This window comes from Xenopus tropicalis, chromosome 1 (genome assembly GCF_000004195.4).
Source record: "Xenopus tropicalis strain Nigerian chromosome 1, UCB_Xtro_10.0, whole genome shotgun sequence".
In the NCBI taxonomy this organism is placed as follows: domain Eukaryota; kingdom Metazoa; phylum Chordata; class Amphibia; order Anura; family Pipidae; genus Xenopus; species Xenopus tropicalis.
In genome coordinates, this window is record NC_030677.2 from 116,011,133 (window position 1) to 116,035,095 (window position 23,963).

At 38.3% G+C, this 23,963-nt stretch overlaps 1 protein-coding gene across 1 annotated transcript; it reads left to right on the plus strand.

Moving 5' to 3' along the window:
* The first annotated feature begins 1,623 nt into the window (after positions 1-1,623).
* On the plus strand, positions 1,624-13,327 carry LOC100170420 (MGC80314 protein). Its single transcript, NM_001130198.1, is given in 5 exon segments — positions 1,624-1,685; positions 9,629-9,733; positions 10,419-10,478; positions 12,012-12,077; positions 13,071-13,327. Coding segments are annotated over 5 exon segments (318 nt in total). The 5' UTR covers positions 1,624-1,661; the 3' UTR covers positions 13,134-13,327.
* Positions 13,328-23,963: the final 10,636 nt, after the last annotated feature.

Sequence of the window (23,963 nt, forward strand, 5' to 3'; positions counted from 1 at the left end):
CAGAGGGACTACCAATAACCAATCAAAGACGTTATTTTGCAACCCCAAAACTTTTTGCATGCTTGTGCTGCTCTACTATGATTTTGACATTTGAATGTGTCTTGCAACCTATCTGCTGTAGCAGCGACCTTTATTTGGGTTTATTTACCAGTGCTAGGCGACTTTGCCCCCAAGGCAAACAGTCAAATTCTTATTTTCACAGCTCTTCCTTCATTTGGTATAACAAACGTAATCAACAGCTTGTTGCTATTGGTCACTGCCTCGGTGTGAATTTGCCCAATGCAGGTAAACATGTTTGTTTGATACTGCATCTTCTGTGTCATGCGTTGCTGTAAGGTAGCAACCTTTTCACATGAACAGGTATAGGATCCCTTATCTGGAAATCTGTTCTCTGAATTACATTAAGCCTGTCCCCCATAGATTCCATTTTAATCAAATAATTCAGAATTGTGAAACTCATTTCCTTTTTCTCTGTAGTAATAAAACAGTATCTTGTGCTTGATCCCTACTAAGATATAAATAATCCTTACTGGATGCAAAACAACCCTATTGGGTTTAATTAATATTTTATTGATTTTTTAGACTTAAGGTATGGAGATCCAAGTTAAGGAAAGACCCCTTATCCGGAATACCCTGGGCCCTGAGCATTCTGGATAAGGGTTCCTATACCATTACTTGCTTGCTTTTATGTTTCTTGGCTATTAATAACATCAGCAAATATAAAAAATGCAACCCTATAACCTTTTATCTGCTCCTTTTAAACAGGGACAGTTATAAAAAGAAAGTGTATAGATACCCCCTATAAATATAGATACAGCTAATTTCTATTTAGGTTCCCAAGAAAATAAAAATATATGTACCCAAAAATTAGCCACTGGCAACAACATTTATACTACCGACATGAATGGACCCACACTGAACTCTGACTCTCCACATGACATTTTCTAGGAATAAATAACTCCTGTATTTCATTTTAACTCACGTTGCTATTACTTTTGACCTCAGTTAGTTAACTTCATACCATAGCTAAACCCGAATAATCTTATAGTACCAATTCATTTATTGCTTATAAAACACCGAGGCGAGCAGCAGCAGCCACGTTCTAAATCCGCCAACAAAAGCGGGCACTAAGCTACACAAGGCGCCTTGGGAACCAAGTCACGAGTAATTTTCTGCTATTAACCTCGCCCCTTCGCTAGGAACCGTTATACGCGCCTCCTCCCACTTGTCCCAGTTCACACGAGGCTGTTCTAGCCTTACTGAACTTGGCGCATTTCCTACAGTCCACTCCCTCTTCTCGGAATATCCTACCGCCATCTTCCCCTGACGCCATAATGCGGCCAGTGGTCCCTAGCCGCACCCATTGCCCAGACTCCCTTGTTGTGCGTAGTCCTCACGTGAAGGCGCTGATTTTGACCACGCCTTTACAACGCTGGCCTCTCTTTATTGGCTCGGATAGCTTAGTGACCCGCCCATTGCGCTCTAGACCGCGCCTTTTTTTACTTTGCTAGAATAGAAAGATATTGTTGTATACGCTATACACTAGCCCCGCCCATTCGCGGGCCCCTCCCCTCCCGGTAATTGCTAGACTTATCTCCTGAGGTTAGTGCTTTGCTGTGTCACGCTGAGTTTGAAGAAGTCGGCCGTCGCCACTGTCCAAAATGGTTCGACACGTTGAAAGTTTGGTAAGCAATTAATTGTATCATGAACGTTGTAAGTTGCTTGACTGAGAAAGATGCTTGGAAAGTACAGGCTTCTTATTTTCCTTTAGCATGAGGGGAAACGGGGACAGAGGAGCTAGTGCATCCTTATTCAGCATGGCTGGCAAATGCAAACAGCATGAGCAACACATTCCGTTTGAATTCTACTAACCCAAAAATAACATTCATTCAGATGTTCCTATTCGTTTATATTCGGATTATTAAAGTTGTGGTAGGTAGGGGAAGAGTGGCTGCTACAGCACTTAAAGGAACCCTCATCCTAAATTAATTACTGACCCAATGTAAAATAGCTAGGTAACTAGTAGTCTACGTATATTACCCATTTCAAAATGGTTTTTTTTGCACTTTGGGTGGCTAAATACAAAGAACATACTAACCAAAGCAAAAGTAGGTTCAAAGTTTGCTTTAGGGCTTCTGACCCTCCCCAAGCTATTAAATGTTTCCTTTCATTATTCAAACTGCAGTAGACCTATGCATGCTATCTGCTGACTGGTTGCTATGGGTATTCTACCTGGGGCAAACTTTGCACTATTGCAGCATTTTCTGTTAACTAGTTAAGGCTTTCCGACACACATTAATTTGACTTCTTTCTAAAAGACTAATATTAACACTGCTCCAGATCAGGGTCCTCAGAACAAGTGTTTTGAATGAGTACACCAGCGCTGACCTTCCTAACAAGAAATACAGCTTGGGTGATAATGCCAGTCAGTATGTAAGAGGTTAATCAGCTGACCCAGGACAGGATGAGATTGCATTTTGATGTTGATTCAAGCAGAATCAACATCAACACTGTTAGGCCAGTTTGTAATCCAATATCTAAATCTTCAAGGGTTCACTTTTAACCTGCATTTGGTTTAATTGCTACCGAGTAGCACACTATCTAGAAGAAGACTTAAAAATTGCATACTCCCATGCATTCTCAACATACCCTACTAAAAGAAATAAAAGAAAATGTTGTATAATTGAAACTGAGTAGGTTATGTTGCTCAAAATTCATCCTGTTTAATATTTTCTGGTTTAGGCCTCATGGAGATAAAAAGGGTACTTTCAGATGTGACTGGCTCAGGTTGGGTGAACTAGTTGGATTAGAATTTCACCTCTATTAAGATAAGAATGGATGCAAGAAAGAATGATTTTAAGAACACACTTCAGTTTTTCCATAGAATTTTCATAGATGTTAATTTGTTGGGATCATTTTCCACAGTTAAGTTGAACTGCTTGACAGATTTGCTTCTCAAATAATGCTAACATTCCTGAGCCTCATTCATGGTTATTGGAAACCAGAAGACTCGCTTAAAGCGCTTGTTCACCTTTGGGTTAACTTTTAGTATGATATAGAGAGTAATATTCTGAAACAATTTACGATTGGTCTTCTTCTATTTTTTTTTTGTAGTTTTTTTTAGATATTTCAGTTCAGGAGCTTTCCAGTTTGAATTTTCAGCAGTTATTTGGTTGCTAGGGTCCAAGTTACCTTAGCAACCAGGGAGTGGTGTGGATAAGTGACTGAAGTATGAATAGGAGAGGGCCTGAATAGAAAAGAAAGTTACAAAGAGTAACGATAAAACTGTCACCTCACAGAGCAATCGGGGTTTTTTTGGCTGCTGGGGTCAGTGACCCCCATTTGAAAACTGCAAAGAGCTGGAAGAAGGTTGCAAATAATAATAATAAAAAAAAAAAAAACTATAACAAATAAATAATGAAGACGATTGAAAATTTGCTTAGAATAGGTAATTCTATAACATACTAAAATTTAGCTTTAATGGGCAACTGTCTATTAAAGATGACATATAGTGAAAAAGTAATAAGTATTTGCCGTGGTATTATACACCAAAAATAGAAGAAAAACTCATTTAAAACTTTTGTGCACTGTTTTAATAAAAACTGATTTAAGAATTGTTTATGCTGCCAAGCCTTTCAGCATCTCTTGGGCACTTTCCCAGGCTGTTGAGCAATGGCAGCCCTTTGCCTTAAAGGATGCCAGCCAGCCTTTATCTTGCGCACCGCCACTGCAGTTTGATGTAGTTGTCAGAGAGCTGCCATGAAAGGGTGTGGTTTGCTAATAAATGGGAGGGGATTGGGTATCTAGTGGATATATTGGCATGGGCAGTTTTGACTTACTGGGCAGCTGTACAGTCATCGCTGATTTGTAACTGGGGAAGATTTATGGGAAGCTCCAGTAAAGGTACAAGTTTGATTGTAATTATTACACTACATAGGCTTCATATATTTATCATGGGTTTTGTGATGAGGGTGCTTTTGCCAGATGAGATAGCTATATATATATATATATATATATATATATAGCTATTTATTTTAAATAAATATTTGTGTAATTGTTTATTTCTCCCTAGCTTTCTCTTTGGGTACTGAGTGCTTTTGTACTTTTAGGGCACTCGTACAGGGTGATTCTCCATTAGAGAAACACTCCAAATTGGCATTTAAGCAAATCCATTTAAGTGAATTGCACTCTGTTCTTTTAAATGGATAATCACTCAGAAATACAGCAGTGAATATTTCTGAATGATCATCATCTGGTCCATGAGAGCACTGTGCAGAACCAGATGATTTCCATTCGGGTTACCAGAGGGGCAATTGGTAGCCCCTGCTTTGTGTCGGGTTTCCTGGACACATCCATTCATAAATTTACTAACATTGTTTGCATGTTTATTAAACAGTCAAAGTAATAATCACTTTCATTTATTTTCCCTCATGGGTATTTTCTTACAAGGTGTTTGTCAAGCACCAAGGGCGTTGTCTCTGTTAGCATCACTAGATCCCAGATGCAGAAGCTTCATCTGATGGCAGCAGTGTGTAAGATATTGTGTGAGGAATGCCTCCTTCAGATACATTTGACTAATAAGACCACTTTATATTTTCTCAGTCATACTTACTTGTTCCTAGCACAGATCATAGTCTTATTCTAAAAATTTAGCAGCAGTCTTTAAATACTCAGGTGCTTTGTTTAGCTTATTATACAGCAGTACTTCTTATAAAGCACCTGTTTTTTTGCACTTTTTTGACCAGTTGTGGTTCTCGTTCCAAGCTGTTTTTTTTCTCCATCAGAAACATATTAAAGAGGACATATTGTGCGAAAACAATATTTATGCCAATGAATTGTGCTCATCTAAATTATAGAAGGAGTGTGCTTTTAAAAGTAATGTTATGGCTCATTTTTTCCCCACCACTGGTCCTTCCCACCTGGTCCACTTTCTTCTGTTTTCTTTTCCCAAACACTGAGGGGGGAGTGGCACTGAGCCAGTCGCCCGGTAATCTGACCTTATCCATTACTGATGCCTGTCTCTGCTTGTGTGACAGCGGGGCTGTGAAGAATGGCTATCCCCTTCCTATTGTGCTTAGGACACGCCCACCCCTCATTTGAAACATGGACAGGTACCTGAGAGGATCTATAGGGAGCTCCTGTAAAGGGGCCATTTTTACAGATAGTATTCATTTTTAGATCAAAGTGAAACCAGCACCATATATTATTTATAATTGCCTACAAAATTAAAGTTTTTTTTTTTATCCTAAATATGCAAGACATGTGAAAAAAGCTGAAAATATCAGTTTGATTGTAAGAGTAAACAAAACAAAAAAACCTTTCCATTTGATTCCATTAGTGGATTATCCAAGTAAAATTCAGACCAATAAAATAAATTGCTAGCAGCACAGCTAGTTTATTCAATATACTGCCGCATGTAGTAGGCAGTGTCAATTGTAGGTGCCTTCTTGGGTTTCCTCTGGGTACTCCAGTTTCCTCCCACACTCCAAATACATACAGTCAGGTTAATTAGCATCTAATGAAATTAACCCGAGTGTGTGTAAATACGATAGGCACCTTAGACTGTGAGCTCCCCTGTGATGAACAGCTAGATCAGCAAGCTTGCCCATTCATGTGTGTGGTCATATTGCAAAACCTCATTCAGAATGAGCGGCTGGTGCATCCACCATTTATTTTTGGAAATTCATACACACCTGTTATCCAGAAAGCTTTATATTAATGAAAGTGCATTTTGCAGATAATTCTAATTTTTCAAACAATTTATTTTTTTCTCTGTAATAATAACAGTATCTTGTACTTGATCGTGACAAAGCTACAGGAATCCATATTGGTAGAAGAAGAAAAAAAATCCTATTGGGTTGGCTTTATCCAGGGCTGTGGAGTCGGTAGATAAATTCTCCGACTCCTCAGTTTCTGATACTTCCGACTCCTCTGTTTTTAATATGCTAATGTATTTTATACATTCATTGAAGGAAAGGAAGGAGACATACATGTCATTTAACCACAGAACCTACTGGCTAGGATGCCAACACTCGACTGTATTGCCCAATTAAAGCACGTATACAAGTATTTCTAGTCCTGCAAATTTTCTTTACTTAATTAGTTATCAGTGAGAGTTAGGCTAGGTTCACAGTGGGCATTTTGTTCCCTGTAACAGAGGAACACGACGCAGTGGAGCTGCTGCACCTTAACTGTGCGTTACGTCCCATTTAGTGAAGCAAACAGTCAATGAAAAGCATGCTTCATGGTCACTCAACGGGTTCGTTTATGCACGGCGTGCATTGGGCTTTATTCTTATAGCAGAGAAGTAATTTATTATGACTGTTTGTGAATTCGGACATTTAAACTTGCTTTGTTAATTTTTTTATTCCCATTTAAATTTAGTCGGAGTCGGTTCATTTTTTTCCGACTCCAGGTACCCAAAATTGCCTCCGACTCCCTGGGTTTATCTACTGTTTAAATGATTTTTAGACTTATTGGGGAATGTAATATAGGTTGCTAATGGCATAAATGTTCACAAACAAATATTCCTATTACAAACAATTTTGCCTTTGCACAAATACAATATTTCTTTTGATTACCCTTTGCCGCACATGCAACAGAGGATAGAGATTGTGAATTGTTTTAGCTTACGCCAGTGTGCAGTATATGTAATATAATGTGTTATGTCTTAGTTACGCCATCTTAAACATTTGCAATTTTGCAATTAAAATTCACAATGCAATCAAAAATGAAATATATAACATCGCAAAATGCAAATTATTTTTATTTATGAGCAGTTTTTTTCCGTTTGCGACTTTTATTTTATTCCTCCCCTTAAAGTATAGTGATCCAAATTAAGGATAAAGTTCTGATCCGGAAATCCAAACGTTCTGGATAATAGATTCTATACATGTACTAAAAGATTTAGTAGCATAAAAAGATACTTTACAAAATTCAGTCCTATTTTTAGATATACAATGGCAAAAACTTGTTCTTGTCATAACATATTTTCTGAGTTGCCTGAGTGCAAAGAACAGTTCTGTCATTCGTAGTTCTGCGCAGTAATACTAAGCAATTCCTGAACAGAACTGCACCAACAGTGAAATGCTGGTTGTGTTTTTTTACCTGTCTGGAGGGGAGGATTCTATCCACACAGGACAGCAAGGTACACTGGCTGGGGGTGAATTAAATTTGCATGGAACTGCTGAACATGAAAGCATGTAATGAATCGATACAGTTGGGCAAGTGTCTGGATTAATTATTACAGATCTTTTAGGTCTTCCATGTTTGTTGCCTGCTTTATTAAATATTAAACACAGCCTTGTGCTCTCTGCCAGTGTAATTTGAGATTTTTTCTAGTCATAGTTTTTTTTAGTATGAAACCTGATATTGATTTCCTGTATACTGCCATTTAGATCCTTGCCTTGGTGTACTTACTGGATGGTGGCATAGCGATCTCTTCTTGTTACCTTTCACCTGCATTCCAAGGGCTGGGAACTTAGAAGAATGTATAGCATTCTATATAAAGGCCATAAAGTTTCTTACAGTTCTGTACCTTCTGACTGATTTTTTGCTGCAACAAATGTAGGAGCTGCGGCAGCACTTTACCTCCTAATTTACTGATGTACTGTGCACCTGCTGACATGGTGAAGATGATACTTTCAAAAATGTTCAGTCATCTATCTATTGAAACGTCCTCCTGCCAGCGAACTTGTGTCCAGATGGTCAGGTAGTATAGTACAGGTATGGGATCCCTTATCCGGAAACCAGTTATCCAGAAAGTTCTGAATTACAGAAAGACCATCTCCCATAGACTTCATTATAAGCAAATAATTTTAATTTTTAAAAATTATTTCCTTTTTCTCTGTAATAATAAAACTGTACCTTGTACTTGATCCCAACTAAGATATAATTAATCCTTATTGGAGGCAAAACAATCCTATTGGGTTTATTCAATATTTGAATGATATTTAGCAGGCTTGTGTTATGGAGGTCCAAATTATGGAAAGACCCTTAAATGGGAAAACCCCAGGTCCCGAACATTCTGGATAACCGGTCCCATACCTGTACAGCATTGGCTAAACTGACTGTCAAAATGTCTGCATTGTATGGCCAGCTGGCTTTACCTTGTAAGTACCATTAAGCCTGCAAGTGGGTATCAGGTCAGCCTAGCTGCTGGTTCCTATCCTTCAGTGCAATGTGCAGAGTTCTGCCTACACCCCATCTGCTACTAGGAAAAGGAGGTAGCAGGGAGTGGAACAGATGGACGGGACGGGGAGAATTATTTTTTTTTATAAATCAACCTGAAATACTACTATTTTTTAGTAAAGCCCTATATTTAGAGGAGTAAAATGCACTGGCACTTTTTTTTTTTCACTCTGTATGTCTCATTTTATTATCTTTATATTCAGGCCCTTTCCTATTCATTTTCTAGTCTCTTATTCAATTCACTGCCTGTTTGCAAGGTTAATATGAACCCTAGCAACCAGATAACTGAACAAAAAAAGACTTTAATTGTAAATTCTCAGAATATCACAGTCTACATCATATTAAAAGTTCATTTAGGGCTCTGGCACACGGGGAGATTAGTCGCCCGCGACAAATCTCCCTGTTCGCGGGCGACTAATCCCCCCGAATTGCCGGTGGGATGGCACACGCTGCGCAGGTGATTTCGGCAAATCGCCGAAGTTGCCTCGCGGGGCACTTTCGGCAATTTGCCGAAATCGCACCGCCGCGTGTGCCATCCCACCGGCGACTTACATTTTCGCCGGTGGGATGGTAGTTCGGGGAGATTAGTCGCCCAGCGAACAGGGAGATTTGTTGCGGGCGACTAATCTCCCTGTGTGCCAGAGCCCTTAAAGGTTAACACCTCCTTTAGCCAAGTAAGTCAGATGCTAATATTATTGGAAGGGATGCCATCGCTTCCGCGGAATGTGTGTTGCAATTTGTGCACAGTTTATCATAATGGACATATATTTGTATTCCTATTTTGAACCGTAAAGGAACACACTATATATATATATATATATATATATATATATATATATAATTTTTTTGTTTTTGTTTTTTTCTTTGTACATTGGACTGCGTTTGTAAATGTGCTCTATAAACTTTGTTAAATATTTACACACAGATACCCCATTACTTATTGACATTTAAAAAAATATATGTATTACACATATCCCATATTTAAAGGAGACCTTTTAAAATCACCCTTATCATTAGGGCAGTGATTTAAAAGAAATATTTAAAACTAAAAACTAAAACATATAAACTAAAAACGTTTGCCTCTCCACTGCTCTGGCATTCCACCTGCATTCAGCGCTTATATACTCTTATATGTGGCTTTATCAGTTTTGGGATGAGTGCAGGTCTGAGTGGGGATGTTTACTCCATTAAAGTTTCTGTCTTGTAACCAGTGGTGTGCACAAAAATAGCGTTCGGAGTGGGAAGACAAGACAATTGGTTGGGCATGGGTCCTACAAATTAAGGGGATGCATTTGAGTGTTGAAACAATTGAATGGTTTTGTATGTTGTTGGGGGTGAGATATTTTATAGTAACTTTTTGTCCTTGCAGGGGAAGCATATTTCCTGGCAGAATCAACTTTAAAATCATTGTAGTCATAATTTACTTTTTCATTTTTAGGATGAGTTCCAAAATATACTTAAAGAAGCTGGGGATAAACTTGTAGTCGTTGATTTCACAGCAACATGGTGTGGTCCCTGCAAAATGATTTCCCCTGTCTTTGAGGTAGGTTATGAAAGCTTCTGCATAGCCATTGCATTTATCCAGTATTGTGTGCTTGGAGTTTGCACACACGTTATCCTGTGGGAAAGTTTAGACTTAAGTGAACTTCTTTAAGTAATGGAAAATTATCTTTTTTTTGTTTTGTACATTGAGTTTACATGTAATAAAATATTAATTTTGGTCGTATGGTGTTGTAGATTGTGCCTCAATGCACTGAATAACCGACAGCCCATTTTTTAAAAAAATTCTACCATAATGGTAACACACCTGTAAGTTTTCACTTAGACTCTTGGTTTGTGTTCATGCCCAAGCCAAGAAAGCCTTGGAAAATGCTGAAAAAATGGCAGCATTAGATAAAAGATTCTAGGACTGGTGCAATTTTTTCCAAACCGAAGCTCTGGTTTGGAGTAAAGTTTTATAATTCAATACGCCAGGGAATGCTTAACATATTGGCACCCCCTTGCTTATTACCCTACCCTTTAAATTGTAATTTAGATCTATGTGCCTAGTTTTGTTGGGCAAGATTTCATATTGACAGTTTAATTTATAGTCTGCATATTTATTTGATTTCAACTTTCAACTAAATGAATTTTTCAGGTATTTGTAATTTTATCTAGATAAGGAAGCAGTAGTGTTTGTTAAATAGTGTTTAAATGTCCAAAATACTTATTCTGTTCTCTTTTCCCAGAAACTAAGTGTAGAAAATCCGGATGTTGTTTTCATAAAAGTGGATGTTGATGACGCACAGGTGTGTTATGTTTTGTTTTTATGTTATTCTGATTTAATAAAACATATTAAATTGCCTATAATTCTTGTGCAAGTATGCTGAACTCATACAATTTACTTTTCGGTATTTTTTAGCCATTTAAGCTTCTTCTGAGTTACACAGGAAGTTGCATTACAGAATTCAGACAAAAGCAAATTCTAGAAATGGAAAGTTTCTCTTAGTATAATTCTGGGACAGTTTGCTTTTGTTGGTGTTTGCCTATCGGTTCTGCTTCATTCTAGCTAGAAATGTAAACACTATAGGGTCTTGGGCAGGCATACAAACCCATATTTGTTGTAAAACTAGATTTCTTTCTCAATTATATTTCTTTCTTGTGCAGTGTTTTTCATATTCTTATTGTCTGTCCTTCAGACTTATGCTTGGTTGCTAGGGAAGCGGGGCCCTAGCCACCAGGTAAGTTTAAATTTCAAATTGGAGAGGTAAAGAAAAAAGTAAAATACCCAGACAAAGTCTCCTAACATGCCATTGTCTTTATGGCAATTAAAATCTAATTACAAATGGACCCCTTTAATGGTAATCTCATGCCAAAATCTGTGATGTCTACTCTTTTAAGAGTATATATGCACAAGATTTGGCAAAGCAGCAAACTACCGGTACAAAAACTCTTGAAACCACCTGTTGTGCTTCCTGTTTACATAAAAATGGAAACGGCATGACACACAGATAAACGCCTCTAACAGCTGCATCAGGTGGCTTCTATCAAAATAAATTGGGTTTGGCATAGATCGTTTCAGGCCTTTCTCTGCCAGCCCACAAACTGCCTCATTCAAAATTAGTTTTAAATTACTTGGGAAATGTTGTTGTATATGTGATCACCTCCTATATCTGAGACCTGTTCTCTTTAACTTTCCCTTGTCTGAAGTTGATCTGTGCTCTTTTGTATCCTTATTAGAATAGGCAGCATTGCTTGTTATTTAGCAGTCAAATTTAGTAATGCTCATATTGTAACTGTAGCTCACTTTGCCCTTTTAAGCAACCAAGTGATACACTGTTTCTTTAATAGATACTGTCCTGATTCTTACCTGCTCATTTCTTTGCTGGCAAAGAGAATCCTATTTTGCATTATGGCAAGAATTTCAGTTTTATTTTCAGGATCAGAACCTGTGTTTCACAAGATAAAAACAGGGTCAGTCAATACCTCAGTGGCCCATAAACATTTACTTCTCTGCTGCTCTTCCTGTGTTCCTTAGTTAACAATGAGAGTAAAAGAGAGAGGCTAATGTACCACCAATGATTTCATTGGCATCTGCCTATTGTTGTCAGGATTTCAGCCCTCTGCATTGTTAGAGGTGGCAAGGGGGCAATAGAAGTTTAGCTCAGACTGTGTAAATGGATGCATTGTACAGAAATACATACAATATGAGCCTCTAATGTAACAAAAATGTGTTACACTTAAAATATAACCAATTATGTGATTAAACTTTTTAATTATCCACTATCCAGACAAAGGTATGGTTATGAAGGTGTTACCAGTGTTTTTTATTTATTTTGCAGGATGTTGCTGCCCACTGTGATGTCAAATGTATGCCAACCTTTCATTTCTATAAAAATGGACAAAAGGTATGTACTTGGATTTTCATTTGCTTGAGTATTTTTTTCTTTTGTATCTCATGTATACATTATAGTTTATTAAAATACATGTATAAAATGAATGGGCAAATCTATGATTTTTATTAACTTAATAGCAGTAATGCTTTTGGGATAATAGTGTTCTTAAGTTCAAAACATCTGCATTTTCTTTTGGGTAAAGACACTGCATATCCTGTAACCTATTTTTACAAATAATACACAAATTGTATTCTTTAGCTCCCCTTTTTACCAAAGCAAAATGTTTATCTTGTAGTTGTAAAATTTCTTCTAAAATGTTGAGAACATGGAACCATATGCAGTGGAACACTCTCATTTTTAATGTTTTCTTAGATCTAAACCCCAAAAAATGAATTCATGTACACTTTCTCAGATTGCTTGTAAATGTAATGTAAAAGTTTACATCAATTTTGTATTTTTAGTAGTTTCTGGGATTATATACAGTTACCAAGCTTTTAGCTCAGCAGTTTTTTTTTGAAAGGCACTCTAAAAGAGTGCTGCTGAGTTAAAAGCCTGGAATTGGTACTGTAAAGCTGCAGATATCTCATAAATAACCAAAAATAGAGAAATAAGTTATTTTCTGAGTTTAAATGTCCCCTTTAATGTAGGCTAGACAATGTTAGATGCCTAATGTACAAACCGTGTGGCCTCAAATTACGCCACATCAGAGTGCAATGCATTTTTATTACTTACTACTCGCCATCCACTCTTAAAATGCTAAATTTAGCAGTCCATATTAATTAGCTTCACAACTATAAAACTGAACAGTGGTTACTGAATTGCTTTTAGTGGGATTCAGCCTATATATGACTAGTGAATGTGTGACACAACAGTGTTTATGTAAAATGTTTGACTAGTATATGGTTGGTGTGGTAGAAAATGTATGCAATAAAAAAAATATTAACATTTCTGCAATAGGGTATAGTTTTCCTGTAGTACCTTAATGACTTGATACTATTCTTACAGGTGCACGAATTCAGCGGTGCTAACCAAGCGAGCCTTATCCAGAAAGTACAGGATCTAAAATAAATGAGCTAGTCAACTATATCGTTTGCTACACTTATTCAAGTTTCCATATAAATATGTATGTGTAATATCCTTGTTGCATTGTCAACAGATCAGTAACTCTGTAATCCTGCTGTCCTCCTATATTCAAAAATATGATCCAGCTATACAAGAACAACTTATGAAAGATTTTATTAAAAGAATTTTCTTTAAAGGTTTACATGCTTCTGTTATTCTTTTATACTATAAATATATTTGTGTGAAAAATAAACTTTGGTTAAAATGAGACTTTAATTATGAACACAATGAATAAGGTGCTGTAACCACTGAAAGGTGACATTGTCCCTGTCCTTTTAGCACTTAAAGTGCAGTGTTTCTAGAAGCTTTACTGTGAAAGAAGCTGCACAACCATGTTGAAACTGGGCTATAGGGAACATAGTTACATAGCACATAACATTTCTGGAATATAATAATTTTTATTTTTACATAGGGAGATAAACATGGGTCAAAGGGTTTTTTGTTTGTTTTTTTTTCTGTCTTAAGAGGATGGTTCTATGCTTAAAGACCTGATGAAGAAGATAATCTAAGAACCCCAAAACAAAATGGAAAATCAAATCATGCTTATCAAGATTTTTATTTCCTGGACTGAAACATGACAGGGGGCACCAAAGGGTTAATTGCTTGCTAATTACAGAAACTAGCAAGCAATCGATAAGCTTGGCTCACCTCCCCACAAATCCATCCTCACTAACTGAACCAGAGACCCCTAGAAATCAAGTAAATAGTTGCAACATAGCTATGATAAACTAGATGTAACAAAAACCTTAGGGATCTCATAGTATGCACTGATTTTCTCCAAAAGAAGGGAAAGAATGAGACTTTGTGGCTGACTGCATACTCCAAACCTGGCTGTTTCAAATATTCTGGTTGTGTCACCTTTTGCTGCATGCAGACAAGACCTGACTTCCCTCACCCCTCACACAGGTAAACACTATAGAATTAATCATAGTCTGATTTGTACTTTATCTTTTGTAATATATATTATTGTTTGTCCATATGGTCTGTACTATGTGGGCAAAACTGTCGCTTCTCTTAGGGAACGGATTGGAAATCCTAGATCATCCACCAGCAAAGCCCTTTAAGGACATGTAAACCCCCCACACAAAAATGTAATCAGTGAACAGCCTTTTTGAAATCTTTTAATACCTGCCACACTGGTTATCCAGAGGTTAATAGTAAGACTGCAGTGTCACTTAGATTTCCTTCTCCTCCTGTAAGCCCCCTCCCTCAGGAATTTGGTTGACTTCTGGCTTATGGGTATGCTCAGATTACTAAGCATGGCCTCCAGTCTAGCAGCCAGTGAAGAGATGGCATTGCTGGTTCCCATAGAAACTCGGCTATAGCTGTCTGCTTCAATTGTTTTCTCCTAGCCTCCGCTCCTGAGCTCAGCTCAAACAAAGCAGAACTTTTATCAAAGACAGTTGTGCCTGTGTGAGCCTGTATTGTTGATGAAATGTATACTGTATAAGGGTCATTGTGTGTGTGTAGGCTGTTTGCAGATTAAAATGGCCACCAGGTGAAAGCTGGTGATTTTCAGGGGAAATGTGATGGTGCTAGCAAACAGAGGGGATATATGCAGTACAAATAATGCCATTTGGGTGAGGGAGACGTGCCCAACTGATATACATTGTAGGCAAATGTAGGCTTTACATGTCCATTAAAGAAAAGATTTTGAAACAACCAGTGGCTAGACATTTTCTTAAAGAGATACTGACACCAGAAAGTAAATCTTTTTTTTTACATCTATCATAACATTGTCTTTGCAAGAACTTTATAATTTTGCCAAAAAAATATTTGCCTGATGCGTTTACATTACCTGTCTGATCCCCTGTGTCCCTCTATGAGGGGGCAGCCATATTTGTCTGTTAGCATTAGAAGCTATAACTGACAGGTTGGGAAGTGACAGTCAGGTTGGCAAAACAGTCAGGTTTAGGGACTTCAAGTAACAATTACTTACAAAACCAAACCTGTCAGCAAAAAAACGTCAACACGACTTATAGGTAGCTTTTTGTGTATATTCATATTTTGGAAAGTAGTTTTTTCGTGTCAGTATCCCTTTAATATGGGACACACTTTGCCTGCCTTTCACTGTATGGCCATTGACTATCAACACCTTCTTGGTAGGTGTGGAGATAGAAACCTTCACCTACTTCCGAAGGAAACACGCTGGATTCACCGTCTTGATATGGTATCTCCCCGGGAATTGAATGAAACCTTGCCATTATCTTGTTTCATTTGATCTTATTTTTGACTAACATTCAAGAATTTTGCTACAACCTTGGTTACAATTTTTGTTACATTGTTTCTCTAAAGTTAATGTCAAAATGTTTGTTATAACACACTCTTTCTTCTCTCTCCCTTTCCTTTTATTTTACTTGTCTTTCTGAAACAAGGGGGTGCCATCCATTATACAAGTGAGCTGGAGGTTTTTGCTATTAATTTTAAATGCTATATGTGGGTATGAGTAGAAATGGCTGCCTATATATAAAGCTGATTAATATGGTGCGTCACTACAACTCTCCCTAGTGCAGGGTATGGTATTCCGTCTGGGCACTCAGGGGCATATTTACTAACCCACGAACGGGCCGAATGCGTCCGATTGCGTTTTTTCGTAATGATCGGTATTTTGCGATTTTTTTCGGAAATTATAGCGACTTTTTCGTTACCAATACGATTTGCGCGAAAAAACGCGATTTTTTTCGTAGCGTTAAAACTTGCGCGAAACGTCGCACCTTTTAAGTTTTAACGCTACGAAAAAGGCGCGACTTTTCGCACAAGTTTTAACGCTACGAAAAAATCGGCAGATTTTGCGCAACTTTCGGAATGGCTACGAAAAAAACTCGCGTTTTTTCGCGCAAGTCGTAATGGCTACGAAAAACTCGCGTTTTTTCACGCAAATCGTATTGGTAACGAAAAAGTCGCGATAATTTCCGAAAAGTCGTAAAGGCGCCGAAAAAATCGCAGTTCTAGCAGACTGAAAAGTTGTACCGTAGGAGTAACAATCAACTGTAAAAATGTAAATAGATTTAGTACCATGAATATTTGTTAAAAAAAAAACATTGCCACACAGTTTTGATATAAAATAGTTTAATTCTTCCACTAATAATAACTTATATTTAATTGTAGAAAGGCAACAAGATTAATGCACCAAGTAGTTACAACCAGATAATGATTAAGAACTGTAGGAATGCACACAATGTTAACATATTGGAGCTGTGACAAACTGAAAAGCCACAACATGGTAATTATGAACTGCATGGTTATAATAAACTACAGAAATACATACTGCATCCATATGTTGCAACAAGGTAATTATGATTTGCGGAAAAGCACATTAACATACTATATATTAATGTATTTCATAACTAGCTGAGACTTCATATTCTAAACTACAGGCACACATTATTAATACACTGAGTAGCAGTGACACTAATAAGAAACAACAGAAATATGCACGGTATACATATGCTTGGTAGTTGCAACAAAGTAATTATGATTTGCAGAAATGCACATAGTATTAACATTCTGAGTAGCTTTGACAAGGCAATGATGAACTGCAGAAACATACAGAATATTGATAAACTTAGTAGTTGCAACAAGATACTGTAATTATGATCTACAGAATATTAGCTGTAAGTAGTAGTGATGTAGCGAACATCGCCGAAAATGTTCGCGAACCCGTTCGCGGACTTTCGCCAAAACTCGCGAACTTTGCGAACCCCATAGACTTCAGTGGGAAGGCGAACTTTAAAACCTAGAAAAGCCATTTCTGGCCAGAAAACTGATTTTAAAGTTGTTTAAAGGGTGCCACGACCTGGACAGTGGCATGCAGGAGGGGGATCAACCTAAAATTTCTCTGAGAAATACTTTGTAAAAAAAACCGCCAAAAAAAACGCAAAAAAAAAAACCGCAAGCTATTCCTATGTATATGCATAGGCGAAAAAATGCGGCGCCAAAAAAAAAACGCGGCGAACCCAAAGTGGCGAACATCGGCAAAAGTCCGCGAATTTGCGCGAATTAGTTCGCCGGCGAACAGTTCGCTACATCTCTAGTAAGTAGGTAGTAGCTATAGTAGCTGTAACATGGTAAAAAAAACTGCAGAAAAATGCGCAGTATCCATATGTTTAGTAGTTACAATAAATAATTATAAGTTGCGTTAATGCACAAAGTATTAATTATTAATTAATTAAGTTGCTGTGACATGGTAACAAGGGGATTATGAACTGAATAAATGGACAAGCTAATATATTAAATAGTTGTAAAAATCCTAAACCTCTTTTGGAAGTTTAGAGGCAAAAGAAGGGAAGGGACATTTACCTTTGACTTCTACATGATATCCACAGGTTTTAGCTGGCGAATTGTCGGGTTCAGATTTTTAGCTATTTGGACGCATAGTAAATCTCAAAAAAAATTTCAAATTTTTTTCCCTCGACTTTTAGCACTAAAAATCCGAATTGGGGAAAAAAAATATCTTATGGTTAGTAAATGGCTCCCATAAATTTTAATTCTTCTATTGGAAATATTGCACATATATGTATTAATGACCATTAGTATTATACCATAAAATGCCACATTCATCAAAGTATGACAGGTCCGAATACAAAAATTTTTTTTTTTTTTTTTTTTTTTTTAGCAGTTAAAACTTTTGCGGATTTTTTTTGTACTTTGCGACAAAAAAGCTTTTCCTGTAGATTGTTCAGATATAAAAAGAAGTAATTTTCAGACATTATATGATACAATTTTTTCGTATTTCAAGATACAAATTTTTCGTACTTGAAAAAGCACAATACAAAAAATTGTATGTAGTACGATTTTTTTTTTGTATCGTGCTTTTTAAAGGTATGAAAATCGTACTTTGATAAATCTGCCCCTTAGCATAGCAATATCTAAAGTGCAAGTGTAAAATATAATGCCTTGGCAAGCTTAAAATTACTATATCTGCTATCAATATAACATTTACGTTATTGTTAACATGTAAAATAGCACTTAGTCACCTTGACAGTGTATGTTGACAATCAAACATAAATATATTTACCCTACTATTATTAACCAACATAGTGCAATTATAGCTATTTAACACCTCCACGTGTATATCACTTAAACTTATGCATGATTACATTGCAATGTGTTAAGCAATCTAATAGCATTAGGATAAAAACTGCCTCTGAATCTAGCAGTATGTGTTCTCTACCAGAGGGCAAAAAAAGAAATCAATGGCAATGCAGGGTAATTCAAATCTTTCACAATACACTCTGTTTTCCGAAGACAGTGCATGATATAAATATCCTAAATTGCTGTGAGAACTGTACTAATGATCTTCTGAGCTGTTTTCACTGCTCTTTGCAAAGCTTTCTTTTCTTGTGCAGAGCAGCTACCATACCAAGATGTAATGCAACCTGTAAGGATAAACTCCACAGCACATCTATAAAAGCTAATAAGGACTGTGGTAGACATCTGGGATTTTCTGAAGTGCCAAAAAAAATAAAGATGTTGTTGGGCCTTATTAATATTTTCTGTTTTATGATGTGACCACTTAAGATTACAATGTATGGTAATCCCAAGAAACCTAAATCTATTGACTCTCTTCACAACATCTTCCCCAATATAGATGGGATCATGAACCCCATGACCTGCTCTTTAGTTATTCACCTGACACCAATCGTATAAACTCGACAGGGTATAAATTTCTTCTAAAAATCCCATAGGATTGAATAGAACATTGGTGAGTTTTTATGTATTAAACTCTAAACTCACATTTTGATAAATCTGCCCTTTGGAGAACAATAATGTGTTTAAGTTTCAATTTAAACTGAGTGAGGGGATTAACTTTTCCTTGATGGACAGGCTGTCAATGTCTATTCTATTCCTCTACTATTCTAAGCCTCCACAGGACTCAATGGTGCTCAACAGATCAAACATGTTGAATGTTTATTTTACAAAAGTTAACTAAACATTAATAAATCACAAATTTTGGGAGTTATTTTAGAAAAACTCGATTTTGGGGGGGGAATAATAATGAAAAAAATCAAGTTCTGGTGAAAACTAATTTGTAAATCTCGAAATTATCTAGAAGTAAGAAAAAATCCGACTTTATTTCATAATTGCTTAGTAAATTGCTGCGATATGTTTATAGTTGCACACTTTGCAATACAACCACCGAAGTGGTGAAGCTCATCCATTCAGTTGGCAGTGGATCACTAGAATCCAAGATACCCCTTCAGTCTTACTCTGCACTTGTATAATGTCAGAAGTTTTGGCCTGGGGTGTCAGGGGCCCCTGCCACCTTAAGGGCTGCAAACCCCACCTCCCAACATGTACCTACGAGCTGTGCCCTGTAGTTTCTAGTTTACCTTGCCACTGCCTGCACCCTCCACAACCCTATGTCGTAGCAGGGTAATCAGCAGGTCCTCGTGTCCCACAGGTCCAGTCCAACACTGAATGATTCTGGACTGATGTTATCAGACATTTTTGATCTGTCTAAAGCATGCTACTATACGTTGCTATGCTAGATTTGGTGTTTTAAAGAGGCATTCCCTGCCTGCCGCAGTTAGAACTGCCACTCCAATATTTTTCTCATAACAAATCTTATCCTGGCTTTCTGGTTTTATTTTACGCCAAAGCAAAAGTAATCAAGAGTAAATAACAACTTCATGCAATACGTGCAATGATTTGTGTTTTGTAGCAATTTTGTCGTTAGATGGATTCTGATTATTATAAGGTGAGAAGAAAAACAAACTGGAACCGGTTATCACCTGAAATAAAGGCCGTATAGCAGCTTCATGATTGAAAAGAGCTTATCAGGAGGATGACAATATTTATTCTGCCTTTCATGTTTCTATAAATTCAGCTTTGAATAGAGTAAAACAAACTTCATTTATATCTTTACCCGACTTTCTTTTAGTTTTGCTTGTTTCTTTTGCTTTTGTTCTCCAAATTATACTGTTTGTAACTGTATTGATTTAGCAGGGACATTTGGGTTGTAGGTAGGGATACACAATCCACAATTTTAGGATTTGGCCAAATGCCATGCATGCACAGTAAGCATAGCCAGCAGCACCAATTGCAGTAAAACCTGCAATCACAGTAGCAGGTAGCACACACTGGGGCACCTAGCACACACGGGTCTATGTCAGATTTTTTTTTTCCACTTGGAACCCATACAATCATAGCAGGCAGATGTAGTGGTAGACTGGCTCACTAGCTACTTTCTTTGCTGCAGACACTAGGGAACTGCTGGAGGTCACCTCAGATGCCAATTCGGCTGGGGGATTCTATGCAGTCTCCGTTATTGTTTGAGTTTGAGGGGGACTTGAGTCCAGACACCCAGGATATTTTGAGTAGCTGACAGCCATGGGGGTGCATTTCTGTCTGATGAGGAGGAGGAGAGTGTGGCACTGCCTAGCACCTCAGCAGTAGGCTATGTCAGGAAGGGTCCCCTAATGGCAGGGCGGCAGGCTGCTGTTGTTGAGGTGCAGGCCATCTTGCAGTATGAGGGTGCCATGTACAATGCAAGGTTGGGATCGGGAGTATTTTGATAACAGGTACAGACCCTGAGTGCCGGCTCAGGGGGATTTCAACAGCAGCAGTTCAGAGGGGGAACTGTGTGTTGTTGCCGATGATAAGAGCCAGCCCTACAGAGACAGGAGACCCCACCTTCCATTGCTAGGGGGAAGACAGAGCAGCAGCACTGCACGCGGTCCAGGGGCACTGGACATATGGATAAAAAATTGCAGCCTCTGGTAGGCAGGTGGTGGATGTACTTAAGTGTTGTTTTTTACATGCCAATCCAAGGACCAGTCAGTAGCAAACTCTGCCAGTTGAAAATTCATAGCGGGCAGCCGGGGTCACACTTAGGAACTTCATCTGTAAGTTTCCATATGCAACATCATCCCAGGATGAAGTGTAAGCAGTACCAAAGTGGCAGGGCACAGGACAGTCATGCTTCCTTTCCACCTCTTCCGTCCCCAGCTTCCCATCCCATGGAGCATTGGAAACTGATTCAGAGGCTCATACCTGGAGGAGGCTACTATGCCACTCGGCCTTTTTTGCAAGCTCCTCTGTCTCTTCATCTCCTGCGTAGCCCCCTGTTCTTCTCACATTTGCTGGACCACACATCTTTCTCCCTTAGTTATTTTCAAGTGCAGAGTCTCAATGCCTCCCAGGCAAAGCTGCTGGCAGTGCAGCTGCTGCCTGTCAGCTGGTTGATGCAGAGCCCCCTTCTGCTAGCTAATGGCTTGTGCTGCCCTTAACTGGCAGATCCACAGCTGCCATTATTTTGCCAGGAAGCCCACCCCCGGTCTCTACCAGGAGGTGGTTGAGAATGCGTCTATGACAGTGGATCACACTGTCAACAGCAGGGTGCACTGTACCATGGACACTTGTGCCAGTAGACAAGGGCAGGGGTGGTACATATCCTACACTGCCCATTGGATCACTTGATGAGTGCTGGGAGGGTGTAAGAAAGGGTGATCCCCTCAGGTTAGAGGTGCCTTCATCATAAGGTGAAAGGGAAGCCCCTCTCCCACTGCCTCCACTACCTCTTCTTCCTCCACTGCCACACCCCCAGGGCTAGGTATGTACAGTGAGGAACATAAGTATTTGAACACCCTGCGATTTTGCAAGTTCTCCCACTTAGAAATCACGGAGGGGTCTGAAATTCACATTGTAGGTGCATTCCCACTGTGAGAGACAGCATTTTTTTTAAAAATTCAGAAAATCACATTGTATGATTTTTAAAGAATGTATTTGTATTGCACTGCTGCACATAAGTATTTGAACACCTGAGAAAATCAGTGTTAATATTTGGTACAGAAGCCTTTGTTTGCAATTACAAAGGTCAAAAGTTTCCTGTAGTTCTTGACCAGGTTTGCACACACTGCAACAGGGATTTTGGCCCACTCCTCCACACAGATCTCTTCTACATCTGTTAGGTTTCGGGACTATCAACACGGAGTTTCAGCTCCCTTCAAAGATTTTCTATTGGATTTAGGTCTGGAGACTGGCTAGGCCACTCCAGAACAGTGATATGCCTCTCACGGAGCCACTCCTTGGTTATCCTGGCTGTGTGCTTCAGGTCATTGTCATGTTGGGAGACCCAGCCATGAGCCATCTTCAATGCTCTGACTGAGGGAAGGAGGTTGTTGCTCAAAATCTCACAATACGTGGCCCTATTCATCCTCTCCTTAATACAGTGCAGTCGTCCTGTCCCCTTCGCAGAAAAGCGCCCCCAAAGCATGATGTTACCACCCCCATGCTTCACAGTAGGGATGGTGTTCTCATCCTTAATTTTCCTCCAAACACTGCAAGTGAAGTTTAAACCAAAAAGTTCTACTTTCGTCTCATCTGACCACATGACTTTCTCCCATGCCTCCTTTGGATCATCCAGATGGTCACTGGTAAACCTCAGACGGGCCTGGACATGTGATGACATGTGATGCAGGGGAACCTTCCGTGCATTGCATAATTTGAAACAATGACGGCATAGTGTTCTACCGACAGTGACCTTTGAAACTGTAGTCCCAGCTCTCTTCATGTCATTGACCAGCTCCTCCCTTGTAGTTCTGGACTGATTCCTCACCTTTCTTATCATCAGTGATACCCCACGAGGTGAGATCTTGCATGGAGCCCCAGTCCTAGGGAGACTGACAGTCGTCTTTAGCCTCTTCCATTTTCTAACAATTGCTCCAACAGCTACCCATGGTAGTAGTTGGAGTCTGACTGACTGTGGGGTGGACAGGTGTCTTTAAAGAGCTCAGACAGGTGCTACTAATTTAGATTAATGAGTGGAGTTGAGGTGGGCAGAGTAACAGGTCTTTGAGAGCCAGAATTCTTGCTGATTACCAGCGTTCAAATACTTATGTGCGGCAGTGCAATACAAATACATTCTTTAAAAATTATACAGTGTGATTTCCTGAATTTTTTTTTAAACGCTGTCTCTCACAGTGGGAATGCACCTACAATGTGAATTTCAGACCCCTCCATGATTTCTAAGTGGGAGAACTTGCAAAATCACAGGGTGTTCGAATAGTTATGTTCCTCACTGTACATGTCACCCTTAAGTGTCCCCACAGAGTACAACAACAAAAAAGAAGGCCCATGAAGAGACTGGACAGGATACTGGAAAGGAAGTATGGTCTTGACATCAAGCTCTGGATTTTGCAAGGGATCTGGAGTGATGTAAAAAGCAGACATCCAAAGCTGCAGAGTATCTTAATCTTGCAAGCAAAGAATAGATGCATTTATTTGTATGTTATTTTAATTCATCTTCTTTTCTTGTAAAGCTTAGTTTATCTTGCTTTAATATGTAGCACTTTGTAAAGAAAATGATTTCTATGAGATAAAATAGAAAGCAAACTAGTTTACTTTCTTTGAAGTTATGTGATTATTTTCAATCTCAGGTAATATTACACTTACACATAAAAATATGCTTCATTCATTTTAATGTTTGGGATACAAAGCACCCAGATATCTGTTGGTTACAGATTTTTTTATTATCCAGAAAGCTTTGAATAATGGAGATATCTACCACAGAGTCAGTTTTAAGCAAATAATTACCATTACCAACAGTAACTTGTACTTAATCCTATCTAATATAAGATTGATCCCAATTGGAGGCAAAACAATGCTATTGGGTATATTTAATTTTTTAATTTTTTTTTCAGTAGATAGATTATTTTTCAGGTATGGAGACCCAAATTATGGAAAGATCCCTTATCTGGAAAACACCCGGTCCTGGGGTCTGAACATTTTGGATAACAGGTCCCATACCTGTAATATATTTAATAAACTATATAT